The 20,293-nt window shown below is 27.2% G+C and overlaps 3 protein-coding genes across 3 annotated transcripts in view; 1 reads left to right on the forward strand and 2 right to left on the reverse strand.

Moving 5' to 3' along the window:
* The first annotated feature begins 1,609 nt into the window (after positions 1-1,609).
* Positions 1,610-3,890, forward strand: LOC134830020 (uncharacterized). The gene is made up of 2 exons (XM_063843366.1): positions 1,610-1,928; positions 3,432-3,890. Exons 1-2 carry the CDS (start codon positions 1,637-1,639, stop codon positions 3,524-3,526), a joined length of 387 nt encoding a protein of 128 aa, XP_063699436.1. The 5' UTR covers positions 1,610-1,636; the 3' UTR covers positions 3,527-3,890.
* A 1,506-nt stretch (positions 3,891-5,396) lies between these two features.
* Positions 5,397-8,067, reverse strand: LOC134830446 (xaa-Pro aminopeptidase ApepP-like). Its single transcript, XM_063843938.1, has 3 exons — positions 6,730-8,067; positions 5,852-6,159; positions 5,397-5,755 (listed from the first exon to the last, which is right to left on the reverse strand). Exons 1-3 carry the CDS (start codon positions 8,046-8,048, stop codon positions 5,448-5,450), a joined length of 1,935 nt encoding a protein of 644 aa, XP_063700008.1. The 5' UTR covers positions 8,049-8,067; the 3' UTR covers positions 5,397-5,447.
* A 3,983-nt stretch (positions 8,068-12,050) lies between these two features.
* LOC134830382 (synaptic vesicle membrane protein VAT-1 homolog-like) overlaps positions 12,051-20,293 on the reverse strand; it is a 37,443-nt gene continuing 29,200 nt past the window's right edge. The window contains exons 4-7 of the mRNA XM_063843846.1: positions 18,798-19,013; positions 13,655-13,794; positions 12,907-13,066; positions 12,051-12,844 (exon numbers count right to left, since the gene is read on the reverse strand). Coding sequence (XP_063699916.1) covers positions 12,332-12,844; positions 12,907-13,066; positions 13,655-13,794; positions 18,798-19,013 — 1,029 coding nt within the window. The 3' untranslated portion in view covers positions 12,051-12,331. The remainder of the gene's footprint in view (positions 12,845-12,906; positions 13,067-13,654; positions 13,795-18,797; positions 19,014-20,293) is intronic.

Raw genomic sequence — 20,293 nt, forward strand, 5'->3', positions numbered from 1 at the left:
TAAATTTAATTTAATTAAATCAAAATTGAAAAAAATCATTTAATTTAATTTAATTTTAATCATTAATAAATTATTTATTTAATATATTTATTTTTATTTTATTTAATTTAAAAGTTAATTTAAAATTTTCCCAAGGCAAATACTTAAAGGCCAAATTGTGATTTTTAGACAATTTTCATGCTTAATTTTTAAAGTGTTTTCAAGGCAAATATTTAAAGGCTAAAATGTGATTTTTAGAAAATTTTCAAATAATTTGAAATTAAAATTTTTTTTTTTTTATTTTCGATTTTTTAATTAAGTTTTTTTATTTTTTAATTATTTTCAATTTTTTTAATTTTTTAATTATTTAATTTTAATTTTTGAATTAATTCATGATTTCAAAGCACCTTTTATATAGACCAGGATTTTTAATTCCGAGTTTTGATCATTAAAAGTTTCACGAAATTAAATTCAAAGAAATCACGAAATAATTTTGAATTCTTTTAAATTGATTTTTTTGAATATTTTTAACAAATTTTAGACTCGAACTGATATTTAAAGCAAAATTTAAAAAAAATGTTAACTTAAAAATTATTTTTAAAAAAAATTAGAGACGTTTTACGCTCAATTTTTAATCATCAAGTTGAATTTTATTGATTTTCTAACTTTTTATGATAATTTTTAGGTTTGATGATTAATCTTTATATAATTTTTCAGTCCTTTAAATATTTTTAGATAAATTTTTAACACTCCATAAACTTCATGAAATCAAATTTTTATCATAATGAGGACAAAAAATTATTTTTTTGAAGCTCTTTCTTGATTTTTTATGATTTCCAAGCTCTTTAATTGCTTTAAAATTAATTTTTTAACATTATCAATTATAAATTTTGTACTCCAAAATAAATTTTCTAAAAATTTTTTTAATTTCCCTTAAAATTCTCTCAAAAAAACCTTCAAAAACCAAATTTTTCATTAAAATCGCATGTCGCGCCCTTTCAAAAACTCCAATATAACCACATTCCGTTACTCCTCCACGAGACGTTCGCCGCTGTGCATTTACAGTTATCCACTTTTGTTGTGGCATGTATTCGTCGAGCATTCTTATCAGCATCTACCATCGCAGTATAAAAACATCAAGAAAAGTTATCGCACGCAATTTTTGTGTCGCATCGCATTCCCGTTTCCTAACAAAAAGATGGTTGAACTAAGCTCGAAATCCGATCCATTCCAATTCAGTTTCCCGAACGTGGTCTTCATCGTGCCCGCAATTCTCGTCGTTGGACTCAGTGGTAAGCGAAATTTCCGGATTTTTTTTTTCCGTTCACGAAAATTGATTGCGTGGAAGGTTCGCATACGTGTAAGAAAATGTTTGCTTTTTGCCAAAACATATGTTTCGAGAACTGTTGATTCGGATGAGGAATTTTTTGATGAGTTGTAATTTTTTTTTTGGAGTTCCGACTTTAGAATCCCCCAGCGAAATGCCGAATGACATAATTTCGACGAATGTTTTGCTGCGATAAGTAATTGTAATCAAAATATTGTTACGAAATGGCACAAACACACACATGCATTCGATTAAAACTTACCTTTGCGACGTCTTGCTGACGATTTCAGTCGAGCGCGAACCACCGACCTCATTAAAAGTTGCAAAAAAATGAACCCAGATCCGAATTTCGACATCAATGACTTCATTGAGCGCAGTGCCAAGCGTGGCAGTGGCTTCGAAGCGGGCGGTCCGCCATCCATGGAGCAATTTTTGGAGATGTTGGACAATGTCAAGGACATGAGTGAGGCGGAAAAGGACGAATTGAAGAAAGATTTGATCATGAGAGCACTTCGGGCGTCGCAAATGAACGAAGGCGGAGGCGATCCGACGAAATTAGTGGCAGGCCCGCGGGAATATATGGTCTTTGCGTGCATGATTTTCCTACTTGTGGCAGTTTTTGGTAAGAAAAAAAGAGATACGAGTCGGATTTGGACACGTATTAGATTTTTTGGCATTATCAGCAGCGATTTTTTGTACTTCAATGCTAAACGAAAGTGATAAGACTTGAATTGAAGTTGAACTGAAATGATTGGAAATCCCCATTAAACGAAACTGAACAAAAAATATCGTTGTTTACAACAAAACGTGAGATAAAAAGTACACGGAGAGGTGTGAAGAACCGATGAATTGAGAAAAAACAGTAGAAAAAAATTATGTTTATTTAAATTAACATCGATTCTCTCTCGTTTTTTGCCTTGTAATAGGGGTGACTGAAAAAAAGTTGTGAAAAATTGAAGAAAAAATTAGAAATTTTTGGAAAACTTTAAAATTTTACCAAAAACTGGTTAAAAAATTAGCAATTTTATGAAATGTCAAGAGATTTTTTTGCTTTAAAAGTTCTTTACTTTAGAAAAAGACAAATTTTTTAAAATAATTTTACAAAATTATTACCAAATTTTTTATTTAAAGTTCATGATTACAAATTATTTTTGCTAAAAAAATTCTAAAAAAATTTTTAATACATTTTTGACGGCACTTTTAAAAGCTAATTGAGTTTTGATTCACAAAATATTTAAAAATTAATTTTTTTATTCATTAAAGTCTCTTAAAATCAAAATTTCTTAAGAAAATTTTCAAATTTTGAAGTCAAAAATAATTTTTTTTCATAAATTTTTGTATAATTTTAAAAAAAATTGTAAATTTCATCAATTTTTTAGGCTATTTTTTAGCTTCTGATTGAATTTTGATTCAAAAAATAAAAAAAAATCAAAATTCCTTTTAAAAAATTTAAAACTTTGAAGTCAAAAATTAATTTTTTCATTAAATTTTTAGCGATCGGACACGCGATTTCAATACACACTTCAATAAACCATGGAAAAAGATCACAATTAAACACTTTAATTAACATCTACTTGCGAATTGGATTGCATGATGCGAGAAATTTTTGTGTTAAAACTTGTTAAAAGTGATTGACTGACGTTTTGAAGTCATTTCGCTCAAAGAACTGACTTTTCTTCCGCCTATCTTATCATTCTTATCGCAAAAAATCACTTCGTCGAGCCATAAAAAGTCATGTTAAAGCAAGAAAAATGAACGAATTACACGAAAATTCTGCGGAAAATCCATTTTTGAACGAAGAAACATTAAAATTATTACAAGATTTGCTCCAAAGTGTCGATGGAAGAAAAATTGCGAAGAAATTGTTGCTTAAATTTAGCGCGCTGAGTCAAACTTTCAACGAATTGAACGAAGATGAGAGAAAACTCGTGAACGATCAACTGAGTAATGACTTTCGTGAGCAATTAAAGGCCTTGCATGCGAATCTCGTAGAGAAAAGTGAAGAAATTGTCGATGAATATGAATATTTTTGGTTGATTTTGTCCATTTGTACCGTGATTCTAGCAATTAGTACTAATTTTTTACGGTAAAAAGACAAAATTTTAATATTTTTGTTTATTTTCAGCCCTTTTCGGTTACAAATTGTACAAATCTCTCATGGAAAAGGAGCAAAAGAGATTGCAAAAGCAACAAATGAAGGCACAAAAGAAGAAGAAATGATCGAAGAACGGACCGGCACACTCGAAACGCATTTCAAAATAAATCAAAATTCACTTCCGTTTGACAAAAAGCAGCAAACAGCACAATTTTAACGTAGATTTTATCTAAAAAATAGAAGAAAATGTCCTAAAATGTTGTGAACATTCCGTTTTAAAAGAAAAAATATTTATTGCAATTTTTTTTATTTTTTGTTTCGTAGACGATAACAATAGAGAGACTTTAAAAAAATATGATATTTGAAAAAAAAATCAAAAGATGTATAAAAATTAATATAAAAAAATATATATTTTATTTTTGTAAAAAAAAAAATCAGATGAATGAAGACGTTTATAATGTGTTATAATAAAAAAAATAAAGATTTAAGATTTAAATAATATTAAAAAAATTTTTTAAATTTTATTTCCTTATTTTTGACCAAATTTGACCATATTCAAAAATTAAAAAAAACAATTTCAATAAAAATGATTTTTTTAGTTAAATTTCACTCATTAACTCATTTTGAGGCTTCAAATTATTCAAAACTTCAAAAAATTTAAAAAAAATAATTTTTTAATTCAAATTTTATGAATTTTCAAGTTAAAATTTAATTTAAAATGGATTCTAAGTCATTCTGTAATTTTATTCATCTAAAAATCCAACAAATTTTGAAAATAAATAAAATTAATTAATTATTTTTTTTATAATTTTAGTACTTTTAAATTATCTAAAATTCAATATTGGATCTATTTTTTCAAAAGAAAAATATTTTTAAAAAATTTTTTTTATTGAAATAATTTTTTTTTCTTGTAAAAACAGTTTAAAAATGAAATTTTGATCGAAAATCTCAAGAAAAAAAAGTCCTTAAAATTTAAATTAACTCTTCTCAAATTATTTTTTAAACCATTTTTTCAATACGGAGATAAAAAAAAACACAAAAAAATTAATTGAAATAAAACTTTATTTATTAAATAGCGATTAAATAGTTAAAAATTCATACAAAAGTGACATTTTTCACTTTTTTTTGTTAAAAATATTTGCACCAAAAATTAATCTCGTTAAATTCAAAAGCATATTTAGTCAAATTTTTATCAGTTCTGTGTCAAAGCAAAAACTTTTCTTCTTCACACTTCTTTAATAATCATATTTAATCAAAAAATTTATCAAAAGCTACACTAACATCATCACTTTGTGTGCGAGATAAGATAAAATTCCTGTTTTATGTCTTTTTTTAGACTTTGGCCACTGCACTTTTTTTCTTTTGCAACAATAATAACGTCGAAAATGCTCTTTTTTAATACTAAAGAAAGAAAATATTTCATCAAAAAAATTACAACTTGAATTGACGACCCAATTAAGAAGAGGTCAACTCCCTCATAGTATCATTAAATATTCATCCGATTAGATAAGACGAAGAATTTATGCTTTGAGACCGACATAAGTTGTCTCCAGGTTGGTTTTTTTGATGACTTCGAGGACCTCGTCGGATGTCATAGCGGATGTGACCCAAACTTTCTTGCCGGGAACGTCAAAATCGACCTTTTCGATTTTTCCTATAAGAAATTTTTTGTTATTTTGAGGAAAAAAGGGAAACCGGAGTAATTTTTTACCTTCTAATTTGGAAAGTACGCGATTGACGGAGTTTTTGCAACCGTCGCATGTCATGGCGACATTAAATTCGTAAGTCTGGAAGTAAATTTTTATTTAAAAAATTTTGTTTTTAAGTGAAAATTAATTTTTTACCTGAGACATTTTTTAACTTTTGATTCTTGTTTACGTCAATTTTTATGGAATGTTTGAGATTTTGGTCTGAAAATATTTTTTTGTCCCACTTTTGTGTGAGGTTCGTTCGAAATTATTTTTTAAAAAATTTTTAAAAGTAAAATCCGTTAAATTTAATGAATTTTTTTGGTTTATTGGTAACAAAAATGACTAATTTTTAAGTTTATTTTGTCAATTTTTGAATAGGTTTCGTGGCTTCTTTCAACCAATTGTATGACGAGACGTCGTTGACTTTTAACAATAAATCTCCAACTTCTCTCAAGGTCTTCGCGTGATAAGAATTGATCCAAGCGACTTCTTCTTCGGTCAAGAGACTCAAATCCATGAGACTTGTTTGGAAAGGAACCATTGTGACGATGTCGTATTTCATTGAACCTCTTCCGTTGAAGTCGAATTGGGTGTTAATGGGAACAACTTGAACTACATCCTCGATACGGACACCAAATTTGCCGTCGATATAGACACCAGGCTCTAAAAATGAGGAAAAATTTAAGTAAACTCAATTTTTTTTTCATAAAAATTAATAAAAAATCAATTTTTCAACAAAAATCGATAAAAAAATCTTACCATTCGACACAAACATGTTCTTAATAAGCCCGGGGAATGCAGGATCAGGTCTCGATGAGAAAAGCGGAGGATATTCGTGAACTGCTAAGAACGATCCAATGCCATGTCCTGTTCCGTGACCATAATCCAAGCCAACTTCCCACAAAGAACGACGTGCAACGGCATCAAAATAAGTTTCTGTCGCACCGCTGGGGAAAATTGAAGTATAAACTGCGATAAATCCTTTAAGAACGCGAGTAAATGCTTCTTTTTCAAAGGCTGACGGGGTTCCTAAATGAATTGTGCGCGTCGTGTCAGTCGTTCCATCCCTAAAAAACAGAAATTTTAGAAGGTAATTAATTTTTTGAAAGTCGAAAAAATTTTTGAGTTAAAATTCAATGAAAATTTCGATGAATTTTCTTAATTTTTGATATGAAAGTCAAAGTAAAATCTTAAATTAAAAAAAAATTAAAATTTTACAAAAATTGTTTTAAAAAATGGTCTTTTAGTCAAAAAATAAATCACTTCTTTTTGGAATTTTCAAATATTTTAATTTTTTTCAATAGTTAATTTTTCAATTTCTTTAGAAATTTTTAAATTTATTTTAGTTTTAATTTTTATTAATTTTTTTAAATTTAATTTAATTTAATTTTTAATTTTAACTTTTATTATTATTTTTTTAATTTAATTAATTTAATTTTAATTTAAAAAAAATTATTTAATTTAATTTTAAAAAAATATTTTTTTATTAAAAAAAAAATAATTTAATTTTTTTTTAAATATTTATATTTTTTTATTTTGAATTAAAATTTAAATATTTAAAAAAAATGTGTTGAATATTAAATTTAATTTTTTATTAATTAATTTTTTTTCACTGAATTAAAAAAAAAAATACTTACAAATATTGACCACCCGAATCAATCAAATAAACTTCATTCCTCGTAATTTCCTTTGCCGACTCATTACTCGGCGTATAATGTGCCATCGCAGCATTCGATCCCACAGCACTAATTGCCGTAAAACTCAACGACTGAAACTTCTCAAAACGAGCTCGAAATTCACCCAAAATTACAGCGCCATCCATTTCCGTGATTTTTCTCGTGCCAACATTCTCTTCCAACCAATGCAGGTACTGAACAATTGCTGCTCCATCCCGCACGTGACACTTTTTCATGCCTTCTGCTTCAATTTCGTTCTTCACAGACTTCATGATTGCCACGAGATTCTTTTGAACTAAACGAGAAGCAGGAACTGCAGAATAAATTGCGTGATTCACGGCAGTTGGAATGTAAATGCGACCTTTTGTCGAGTTCACGTAAGTTGAAAAATCCTTTGCGACAGTCAAATAATCCTTAATTTGGGTGTCTTTGACTCCTTCAGCCTTGAAATGATCCTCAATTAATTTCGTGAAACGATTTTTATGCAGATACAATTGAACGATTTTGTCGGAAACGAGGGCGTAAGAGTAAAATACCGGAGTATTTTTGACATCAGTAGCTCTGAGATTGAAAAGCCAGGCGATATCGTCGAGAGCTGTGAGGAAAATAGCTTCAGCTTGATTTTTTTTCAACTCGTCACGGATTGATTGGATTTTGCTGCTTGAATTTCTGCCGGAATACTCCAAGGAATGTGGTTTCAAGGGAGTTAGGTTCGGTTGGGGCTTATTTTTCCACACAGAATCGATGAGATTTTTCTCAAGAGGGACCATTGAATGGTTATTTTGGGTCATCGTAGGTGTCAAAGTGGCAATTTCCGTTGAAGAAACCAACACAGGATCAAATCCAACTTTACTATTTTTACCCAAAGCAGCAAGAAGCCATTCCGCCCTGGTCAAAACCCCAACATTGCCCATTTTCATGATGGTCCAGAGCGATTGATCGACTTGCCGTTCCGCTTGCAAGTGATAACGCGAGTCAGTCCATAACGCGGCATCATCCAAAGTCACAATTCCATACCCAGCTGAGCCAGTAAAGCCTGAAATAAACGCCAAACGGGCATCACTCGGTGCAATATATTCACTTTGATGCGCATCATTCGACGGAATAATGTAAGCATGAATCGAATTCGACTTCATCAGTTTCCGCAGTTCATCGAGATCTTGTTTTGTGGCTTTGGGTCCGGTATATTCTTCAGAAAAAACGATCCCAACTGTGCTAATTGCTATTACAAGCACAAGAAGACTTCCCGTAACCCCGATTAATTTCATTTTGCGACTCATGTCTCTCGATGTTGATCGAACGAGATACACTTAGCTACTGACTCGCCTCGAATCGTGTCAATAACGAACAAACAATAACTCGAGAATATTAAAACGTCGTACTTCGACACATGTGAATGTAAAGTGTTCGAAATACCCAAAAAAAAAAATAATTTTATGATAAATGTTTTTTGCGCGATATGAGGTGAGCTTACATACGAAATTGCGTGATTTATGGTAAAATGTGAAGAAGTTTGGCCCTGTGAGCCATAAAAACATATCGTAAATTATTTGAATGTCGCATTAGTCTTGAGAAAGTGAACTTTTTTGGCATTTTCGAAGGTCCTTCAGATTTAATCGACTTTTGCTGTATTACGAGTCGGAATTTCCTTATCAGTGATTAGATAGTAGTTAATTGGACTATTACGAAAGATATGGATCTAAATAATTTTTTTATTGTTTTGTTATTGTTAATTGTGGGTTATAAACGTTCGTTGACTTAATTTTTGCGTTTTTTTCTATTTGCAATTTAATTGATAATTGTCGAGTTTTTTTGAGATGTGAGCGCATTTTTGATATTGACAAAACATTGAAAAATTAGTTCACTATTGACCTTTAAATTAATTTAAAAATTTTAGGCAAGTGTAATTTTATAATTTGTTTTATATTTTATCGTAATTAACTTTTCCAAAATTCACAAACAGTTAATATATAACAAAATTCACAATTTTTCGGATTTTATGGTTGAAAAGTTACTTTTAAAGTATAAAAATTCGTTAAAAATTAAAATTTAGTAAAATATATTAATTTTTCTTTTCATTTTTGTTTATGTTTGATACAAAAAATTAAAAAAAAAAAATTTGAAGTTTTTCGAATTAAAAAAAAATTGTTGACATCTTAAATTAAAATTTTTAAAAATATTAGAAAAAATTTAACAAATTCAAATAAATTTTAAAATATAATCTTAATCTTAAAAAGATTGAAAAAAATAGTAATATTTTCTATAAAATTAATTTAAATTAATAAAATTAATTGAAATTATAACTAAACTAAACTAAATTATTTACAAAATTAATTTAAATTAAAAATTGATCAAAATTAAATTATTTTTTTTATTTCGATCGAGGCTGAAGAAGATGATATAAACTTTAAAATTGTCCGTGCCTAAACATTTAAATTTATTTTATTTTCATTGCTTCATATACTTAATCCGTTTGCACTTCCCAGTTGCAATATGTACCTTTTGTTATCACGTTTTCTATCACGTTTCATATACTATTTAATTCTATTTGTATCGTAATTCAGAATTTGTCAAACATGGTCAAACAGCATCTATGCACTTTAATTTTACGTATTTTAAAATTTCATTTTTTCGATGGGAACTTTTTGAGCTCTATATTCACGCGGTAATCAAATCGTAGTTGAACCTGTTCCAAAATTTTGTTAGATATAGCTGATGGCAGTATAAATTCATCTGCGAATCTGATCTCTGCTGCTTAGAAAATATTGTGGTTACATTATTTTGCTTTAAAAAATATCTTGTTTAAAAATTGTAGTGCTTTATTGAATTAATTTTCTTGTTTGTTAAAGTTTGTTGGTTAGTGTTTGTTAAAGCAAAAAAATAATTTGCTTGTTAAAGTTTCAGCTGTGTCATAAATTTTGAAGTTAAAAACTAACTTCAGAAAGTTGTAATTTTATTACTTACATTTAAACTGACAGATATCTATTGAACCATCAAAACCCCTTATTTTTCAAGAAATGCGCCTCAATTCCTAATCAGTAGCAACCTAGAAGTCATTTCAAAGATAAAAAAAATTTAATTGCAGTTTTTTTGTTATTTACCTTTATTTATTATTTTTATTATCCATAATATTTTTTAATATTGTATTTTATACAGATATTTATAATAATAATACAGATAACTTTTTTTTGTTTGTTTTAATTTATTGATTTAAATATTTTTTCCGGGTAATTTTATTACAGATTACAATATAAGTAATTAGAAGTTAGTTTTGAGTGGAGTGTGGAGTACATTTATTGATTAATATTTCTGATTATTTTTTTTTCTTTTCATTAAATTTACTGATTTAGTTTTACTGATCTTTTTTCATTCACAAAAGTAAGCAAGTTTAATTCAAAATTTGATATTTATTCAATTCCGATAAAGAAGCCGAAGATGTCTCAAAAGCAACTAACTACTGTAACACTGAATCGTTCTTCAAAAAATTTTTTTAATAATATTGATGTAACAAAGCCTCTTTTTTTAATACATTTATATATATGAGAAACCATCATTTATTGTTAATGTTGCAAAAAAGTCCTTCCGTTATTGATGGAAAAATATTCGTTGAACTAATCTACGGTTTTCTTTTAAAATATTTTTATTTTTCATTGGTCATTAACTGTCACAAGCATTTTTAGCAAGCCTTTTGGTTTCGTTAGTAGTTTTCTTTTTTTAGTGATATGATATAATCGCATATTATAAAATTTTCCGTTGTTTTTTTGTGTAAAAAGCTCAAAGTTAGTTATTTTATCAGTAAATGCTTCTAGAAAAGTTTTGAAACTTGAATGATATTTTTTTTTTGCAAAAGCTACAGTATAAAAGCATAGAAAGTCACTGTTACAAATTTACGTTGAATAGGCTTAAAATTTTTTTTGCTCCATTTTTATGATTTTTTTGTTTCGAGAATTTTTTTGAAAATATCGGTGAGCTATTTTTTTTGTTTTTGAGGTTTCGTTGTTGCTTTTAATGCGCTTGTGAATCTTTTAAAAGCTCGTGTTTTTTCTCTAGTTTCTATAATAATTCTCACCTTTTTAGAACCTGATTGTCGATACTTGGCTCGATTTCTTCGTCATTCAAAAATACATTGTCAAAAGACGTGATTTTTTTTTCTAGTTCTAGAGAAAGACTTTTTTGTTGGCCGTAATTTTTTCCGATTGTTCGATTACTACTTGTGCAATTTTTATTTATTTATTTTTTTTTAGTCCTGAGACCATGGAATACAAAAGCTTGACATGTGATTTTCAGTCAATTTAGCATGAAAGCTTCAATTTTTGTCTAAAAAAAAAAAATAAAAAAAAATTATACAAACCATAAAAAAAATAAAAATGAAGTAAAAAAATAAAATAAAACAATAAAAAATTATTTTTTTCATATATAAGCTTTTACAAAATATATTTTTATCATTCTTCTCTTTTCTTAATTAATATTTTAATAATTAATTTCTTTTTTTTTTCTTTATTTAAATTTCATACTTTTTTCTTTCTTGTTCAATATTTATATTTTTTTTGCGTTTATAATTTATATGACGACGCTTCATCTTTTTTTCACGTTAATACTTACACTTAACAAGATAGAGAGAGAATTTTAGTTCATTCAAGTCATCATCATAAGGATTTTTTGCATTTCATATTGTTGGATTATTGATTTTTTTTATAATTATTATTTATTTATTTAGTTAAATTTAACATCAAAAGCAATATTTTATTATTATAGATTTTTTTTGCAATTTTTTATCTTTATAATTTTTATAATATTTTCAATATATTTTGAATAATTAAAAAAAAATATTTTTTTTTATTTAAACAAGATCTTCAACGATGAACAATTAATTATAAAAAATGGAACGGATCGAAAATTTAAAATGATTTTTTTTTTTTGAGTAAAAAGTAGAAAAATGGCAGCGAAGTTCCTGTTTTCAGTTTTTTTTTTGTAATATTTTTTTTGGAATGAAATTTGAATGTTTTTGATTTGTTCCCATTTTCTTACATTTAGGCGGGACATTCTACACGCTACGTTTCCCGTGAAAAAATATATTTTTATAAAAAAATATTTTTTCCTCTCTTTACATTTTTTTTTTAGATTTATTTATTTTTTTGTGAATGTGATTTTTTGACAGTTATTCGTGTGTTTCTACTCTAAAATATATTTTTCATAAAAAAAATTTGCACTTCGCTTGTGATATTTTTGTTCTTTTTTGATAAGTAAGTAGGTTGGTTGGAAGTTGGTTGAAACCGTGGAAATAAAATTTAGATTTGCCTTTATTTTGATTGATTCTGTGATTTTTTTGATATTTTTCATTCAGATTTGAGTCAAATTTCAGCGTTTTTCATTTAAAAATAAAAATAATTAATAATAATTATGATAATAAAATACAAATATTTAAAGTAGAATAAGGGGGGGTGGTGTGATTTTTTTTTTCAATTTTTTTTTTTGTTTTTGTGTTCATTAACCTAATCACTTAATGGCCATTTCTAATCAATTCTTATTCATCATCATTCGTTCGATCAGCAGCAGCATTCATTCAACTCGATTCCTTCTTTTCCTCAGTTTCCTCGGTGCCATTGCTGTCGCCGTTTGTGGCTTTAGCGGCATCCCCGTCGCCATTTTCCTTCTTTTCGGCATCTCCGTCGCCATTTGTCTGCTTCTCCTCTTTCTTGTCTTCCTTCTTTTCATCCTTGGACTTTTTGTCCTTCTTCTCTTCGGCCTTGTCCTCGCTCGCTTGCTTCTTGTTCTTCGTCTTGGCGGGCGTTGCGGGTTTTGGTTTCGGCTCCATCGCGGGATCCAATACCAATTTTCCGACATTTTTGCGATCGTGCATCTTTTGCATGGCTTCGGAGACGTCTTCGAGGGCGTAAGTTGAGTCAACTACGGGCTTAATTTTGCCGTCTTTCCACAAAGCGAAGACTTTGTCGACGCAATCGCGCACATAGTCGGATTGTTGTTGTTGATGCAACAAATGACGCAAGTTGAAACCGGAAAGAGTCTTGTTCTCGTCGAACAATTTGATGGGGGAGACTTTGTCGACTTGCCACCACTGAAAAAAAGGAAATTTTAATTAAATTTGACAATTTTTGTTGAAAGTACGAGAAAACTTACTGCACGAGCAACACTGAAGAAGCTCTTTGTCTCGCCAGTCACGACGTTGCTGGAGCCATACAACAAATATTTGCCCATGGGCTTCAATAATCCGTAACTGCGGTTGCATTCTTCGCCGCACAAGCAATCCAAGACGACATCGACGCCATCCGATGAGACCCTGAAATTAAAATAAAGGTAAATTTTTAGTAAGAAATATTTTTTTTAGTATAAAAATTAACGTTTGAATAAAAAATCTTTAAATAATTAATTAATTTAATTTAATTTATTTATTATTTAATTATTTTTTTTTTAATTTTATAAAAATAATAATTTTTAAAAATAAAAAAAATATTATTTAATTTAAAATAAAATAATTTATTTTTTAAAAAATTAAAAAAAAAACATTTAAAAAATTAAAATTAAAAAATAAAAAATTTAAATTAAAGATTTTAAAAAAAATAAAAAAAACATTTTTTTTTTGTTTAGGTATTTGTATTAAATTAAATTTTTAAATAAATTAAATTAAAAATTAATAAAAAAAATAATCAAATTTAAAAAAAAAATAATTTTTTAATAAAAAATCATTTAAAATATTATTTAATGTAATTAATTCTATAAAATAACTAATTTAATTTAATTTAAATAAATTATTTGAATTAAAATTTAATGTATAAAATTCATTAAAATTAATTAAATACTAATTTTCTAATAAAAAAACATTTTTTTAGTTAGAAATATCAATTTCTATTAAAAATCATGTACTTACTTTCTGATTTCATTGATATAATCAGCACGATCGATGACATGATCGTACAAACCAGCAACAGCTTCATGCTTGGATTTTGAGCAAACACCGAAAAGGGTGACATTGTCAACGGTACGGGCCAATTGAGCAATCGCGTGTCCCTGAAAACAAAGAAAAACCAAAAATTAATAAGAAATTCGCTCGAAAATAACACTCAACGCTCGCTCAACACACAATACGACCATAAAGATAGCATTAAAAGATTTTTCCATTAAAAAGGTCCAACAAAAAGCGACCTTTAATGAAAAAAAAACGAAAACGCAAAAATCACTTTCTTTCATCTTTGCACGCTCAATTAAGAAAACCCGACGTACAATGTTGCAAAAGTTAGTTGTCTGTTTTTTCCAATCGTTCGATCGATCAATTACCTTCTTCTCGTGTGTTAATGCCGAAAAGTAGTAGCTTGTTTGTTGGAAAGACCGAAAAACATGCAATCACTATCCACTCGGGCTCAGCGATAGGCCAAGATGTCGTAAAAAAATCGAAAGAAAGGCCATAAAATGCGTGTCATTCCACTTTTGACGCACACTTACGCAAGGTTTTTACGACATCGAGCAAAAACTATGGAAGAAGATAATAAAACCGCTCGTGTCGCTGTAGTAAAAAGTGTCCTTGGCAAAGCATTTTTTTTTCAGGAAAAAACCTTTTAAAAAGTGTTTTTCATGCGAAAACAACAAAAAGAGAAAATTGAATTAACTTGCAAAGAAGATTTTCGGTACAACGAAGAAAAATATTAAATTGCTGTCCTTTTTTCGTAAGTATCGCAAAAAAATATTTTGGTGCCTTTTGTGAATAATAATTTTATGATATTGATTTTCGATTCGATTTCGTTTTTGTTTCGAGGAATTTGAGAGTTAAGAGGCGAAAAAGAGGTAACAGAACTAGATATTTGCTATGATTGACCTAAAAATATCATTTTTGAATGAAAAAATGGACTTGTCAAGAAAACAAACGAGATTTAGGAACAAATACCTGTTGAACGAATGGTAAGTACTTGAAATATATTCAATTTCGTTGTTTGCTTTCATTCAAAATCATTTGCAGAAGTTGTGAAAATGTACAAAAATGAGACGAATATGCAGTTGTGGACTTATCTTTGGGCTTGTAAGGCTGAAAACAGAGCCTTTGAGAATTATGAAGGATCAATTTCTTCAAAAAATGCCTCTCTAAGTTCAAAATCAATTCTAATTAATTCAAACCAAGCAATAAAATTAAAGAATTCTGAGCCAACATTGTAAATCCGTCACTATTTGTATGACGTAAGAAGTGAAATATTTTTTTTTGTTTAAAATATGATTGATTTTCGTTTCATTTACAGGTTTAGCTTTACTTATATCCAGTAGCTCTTGAATTTAACAAAAATATGATGATGATGATGAAATTCGATGAGCTGAAATAATTTTGTTTTATTAAAATATTTTGGATTTCCTCCTTCCCATTTTTTTTGTTTTCACAAGGATACGGGCTTTGTAACAAAATTCCGGTATATTTAATATAATTTACTATTTTTTTTTTATTTTACTTTAATTTTTTTATATTGAAATATAAGAATATAAATAGATTTTTTTTCAAAATAATTTTAAAAAATCATGATAATTTAAAATTTTTATTTAAAATTCTGTTAGAATTGATAAATTTCTTCAAAACTTTTCTCATTTTATTTTAAATATTTAAAAAGTTTAATTTTTTTTTGAATCAAATTTTTTCCTTCCTGGAAAAGTGTTAAATTTTTCTCGATTTTTTTAGACGAATGAGTAATTTCATGAAAAAAATAATGAATGGAAAAATACTAAAACTTCAGTTCATTCATAAATCTACGAATAAATCAACAAACTTTCGATGAGAAAATTTCAAATTGCAGCATGTGTTACCAAAATTTTGTTTAACTAATTAAGATCACATTAAGCCCTTTCATTTTTTTGTATAAAAAGAAAAAAAATTGAATCATGACGTTTAAAGTTACTTTAACAATTGTCCAGAAAATACATAAAAAATGGATTTTTCGATAAAATCTTCAGTTTTGGATGAACAAGTTTTCCAAAATCCACTTTTTCGAATACCTTTAAAAGGCTTAAAGTGGTTTGGATACATTATTTCTGCGGAGAATAAAAGATTTTGGAAATTACATTTTTACAGAGGAGTTATTTTTACAATTTCTTTTATGATCTTCCATGTTACTCAAGTAAGTTTTGTTAATTTTTATTATTATTTTTTTTAATTTTGAATTTTTTTTTGTTAAAAGTACGTCTATTTGTTTCAAAATTGGGGAAAATTGGATGACATGATGGAAAATCTTTTATTCACAATTCTTTATGCAACAACAGTGGTTCGTATGTTCAGCTTTTATGGAAATCGAAAAAGTTTGTTTAAAATTTCAAAAAAAAAGTACAAAAAAATTTAATAAAAATTATTTTTAGGATATCTCACTTTGGTAAAGGAAGCTGATGGCGAAATTTCTGAAATTTTAAACAGTGAAAACTCAAAAGAGCGGGAAATTTTTTTAAATAACATCAAATACTACAAAAAAATTGCCATTGGATTTATTTCACTCTCAACAGCTATCGCCAACTCGATGTCAGCATATCCCTTCGTTAAATCATTTTTCTACGATCCTCAAAGTGGCTCACATCCTTTAACGATTTTTAAAGTATGGGTACCAACGAATGATATTTGGGGACATTATTACAAAATTTTTATCTTTCAATTTTATATTTGCTGGGTAGCAATTTTATTCGTACCTACTTGGCCTGCGTTTACACTTTCGTTGCATTGTTATTGTATCAGTTATTTGAAGATTTTAAATTATAAAATGGAAAATTTAGATAATTATGCTTTGGAATCTTCATCAACAAATGCATGGGAAACCTTTAGAAGTTTAAGAAAAACTAAAAATTGGCAAGAAACTAAGACCCATCATAAAGAAATTATTAAAATATTTGAAGGAATCATGGAAAAACATCAAAAATTGCTGAAATTCATCAAGGAACTGTCGAAATTAATGGCAATTTACATCTTTATTGACTTTATTATTTTCAGTGGACTCATCTGTGCTTTATTGTACCACATTTGTATTGTAAGTCTTATTTTAATTTAATAATTTAAATAATTTTTAATCAAAATTTTTATTAATTTTTTCAATTTAAAAAAAAAAATTAAAAAAAAAATTTAAAAAAAAATTTAAAAAAAAATTAATTTAAAAAAAAATTAATAATAAAAATTCTTATGAAATTTTTTTAATTTTTATAAAATTGATTTATAAAATTTGAAAATTGATGAAAACTTTTATGACTTTTTTTTTATTTTAAAAAAAATATTAAAAATTTTTTCAATGATAATAAATTTAATTTCTTTTTAATTAATTTCAGACCTCAGATGTCATCCAAAAAATCACAGGAGCCACTTTATTATTTGGAATGATACTTTTTCTATGGATTTTATATTGGCATGCTAATGAAATCTGTTACTATGTAAGTTTTTTTTTAAGTTTTTTTCATTATTTTAATTAATTATTTTTTTTAGAACTCAGAATTATCCAAATCCATGTTCAGAAGTAATTGGTACACGCAATCCATGAAGTATAAAAAGATGTTTTTGATATTTAGTCAAACAAATACGCCTCCGTTGAAGATTAAAGCTTATGGAATAGATATAAAAATAGAAGGATTCGTCGCTGTAAGACCATTTTTATCTTATTTTCGATGATTTTTTATAAATTCTTCTGTATTTTTTAGGTTTTACAAGCTTCTTACAGTTATTTCACGTTTTTAAACAAACTAAATGATAAAAAATCGTAAAATTATTCATCAAAAAGGACCAAAAATATTTTTTTATCAAGGATTTATGTAGAAATTTCTCGAATATGAATCACAAAAAAATAATTGAACAATCCATTCATTAGTTTTAATGAATTCCTATCAAAACAAAAACTTTTTTTGTGTAACCGCCGAAAAAATTAACCGCAACGTGCATCATTCACCTGTAGGAACAAAACAAACTTGCGTCATAATTACGACAGAAAACGTAGGCGAACGAAACTAACAAACGAAACTTATTTAATATTTCATACCTACTTGACTTTTGTTTTTTTTTTTAATTTTTCTCCCCATTCTTTCCTTTTATTTTTATTTTTTCGTCCTTATTTATGTTTTTTTGCGTAAATTGTTTTATTTTATGAATAATAACAATAAAAAAAACCGAAGGAAAGAACAAACAGGTAACAAACAGCGAAAAATAAAATGAGACAGACAGTCTGGCGTCAAAAATAATTTTAGAGTTGAAGGTAGTAATCATCGTTGTACATGGCATCGACACCAACAAGGAGCAATTTTACATTTCTAATCAATTTCTTGACGGCCATGTTATTGAAAAGTTGGTAAATTACCCGTTTCGTTCAAGGAATTCGTTTGGAATTGTGTCAATTTTAATTGCAATCCGTTCGGTGACGTGCGAAAAATTCGTTCTCGAGCCGAGACACACACGCGAGACGCCAAAAAGGCGAGGAATTAGTCGGTAAGTATTCCATGTCAGAGCGCCATTGACACAATTTTGATATAAAAATTATTTTTTTTTTACCCTTATCAAGTCTTGCACCGCACAATAAAAATATTAAATGTAATAAAATGGAGAATAATCGCTAATTTGCATACAAAAAAAGTAACATAATGTTCAATATTTAATGCGAGACATGAAAAAATCCTTGAAAGGTAGGAATTCAGACGACAACTTGACGATAAGGATGTCTACAAACTTTGTCGAACGTCAAATTGTTGCAAAGTTTCGAGTGTGTCGTTGTCTCTCTTCAATGATTTTTGTGGTATTTCGTCTTGTTTGCCTTTGAAGCACATAAAAACCACTCATCTTTAATTCCGTTTTTATTAAAAAATCTGAAAATCTTCTTTTTTTTAGCATTTTTTGCACTAAAAAATCCGATTTCGTGCAATTTCTGCCCAGTATTCGCTAAAACGACACAAAATTTATGTTAATTCAATTCAATTCGAAGCATTTTTTCACGCTTCAACACTTTTTACGACGTGACCCTCTCTCGCTCACATGCGAATTCATTTGACTCTCAATGCGCTTCATTTTAAAAAAAAACTTTACTTACCACACCGCCAGCTGCCGAATGTACGACGACAGATTTGCCGGGACGCAACGAGATCAAGTCGAACAAAATGATGTAGGCCACCAAGTAATTCATCAAAATAGCCGCCGCATCCTGGAATGACAACTCATCGGGCAGTTTGTAGACGAATTTTGTCGAAACTGCACACAATTCGGCCCATGCACGGTATTCAGGCAGCGCAACGACACGGTCACCAACCTAGAAAGAAAAAAAAATGCAATTAATTTTTGTTTTTTTTTTTCGTGTGCCGCATCTATTAAATAAGTGAAATATTTAAATAAAAAGGTACCAACACACAGAAAAGCGCGGTAAAGTTAACAGAAAACAAAAGATAAGAGAATAAATAGCAAAAAATTTGTTATTTTAAAAAGCGAGTCGTACGAGTGACATGAACGAATGGCGTTGTCGTTGTTTGTTTGGCTATCAAGAGCAAATAATTTGCAATAAATGAATTGTAATTAAAATGCAGAAGATACCGAGGTCGTCGTTGTCGCGTTGAAATTGAATGTGGAATAAGAAAAGGTGATAATAAATTGTTTTTTAAGCTATTTTTTGCATTCTTGAAGTTAATTTTAATGGAAAATTTTTAAAATTAATTTAATGAACTATTTTTTTTTTTCAAATTTTGGGCTATGATAAGGGTTTGACGACAAACATTTTTAAATTAAATTTTATTTTTTTTATATTTTAAAATTTCAAGTTCGAAAATAAATAAAATATTTTTTTAAAATTAAAATAATAAAAAATAATGATTTTTAAATAATTTAAATAATTTTAAAAAAAAATAAATTAATTTTTGAATTTTGGGCAAAAGCTTTAAAATTTTTAAATGAAATTTTATTTATTTATATTTTATGTTCAAACAAAAATACAAACTTAATTATTTAAAGAAAAAAAAATAATAATAAATGTTTAAAATATATTTTTTTTAATTAAAACAATTTATTTAAAAAAATAATTTTAAAATAATAAAATTGATTTTAAAAATGAAAATAATTATTTTAAAATTATAAAAATAATTTAAAAAAAAATAAAATAATTATTAAAAAATACTTAAACAATTATTTAAAATAATTAAATAAATTCAATTAATGATTTTAAAAAAATTAAATTTTGAGCTAACCTTAATTTTATTTTTTTTTTTTCTATTAATTAATTTTATTTTTATTTTTTTACATGTTTTTTTTTTTAAATTCAAACCTTAAATTCTTTAAATTTTAGTGCTAAATTATTTTTTTTAGAACAATTTTTTTAAATTTTAATAAAAAAACTAATATTTTTATTTCATTTTTTTTTTTGATAATTATTTAATTAAAAATTTAAAAAAATATATTAAAAATTTGTCAAATATTGCAAAATTTATTATTTTATGAATTGAAATAATTGACCTTGCTGTTCATAACCGAATAAAATGTATTTTTAGCTAAATATTTACTTCAACAGGATTAAAACTCTTCAAAAAAAATCACCGCCAACGC

The sequence above is a fragment of the Culicoides brevitarsis genome, chromosome 2 (assembly GCF_036172545.1).
Source record: "Culicoides brevitarsis isolate CSIRO-B50_1 chromosome 2, AGI_CSIRO_Cbre_v1, whole genome shotgun sequence".
In the NCBI taxonomy this organism is placed as follows: Eukaryota; Metazoa; Arthropoda; class Insecta; order Diptera; family Ceratopogonidae; genus Culicoides; species Culicoides brevitarsis.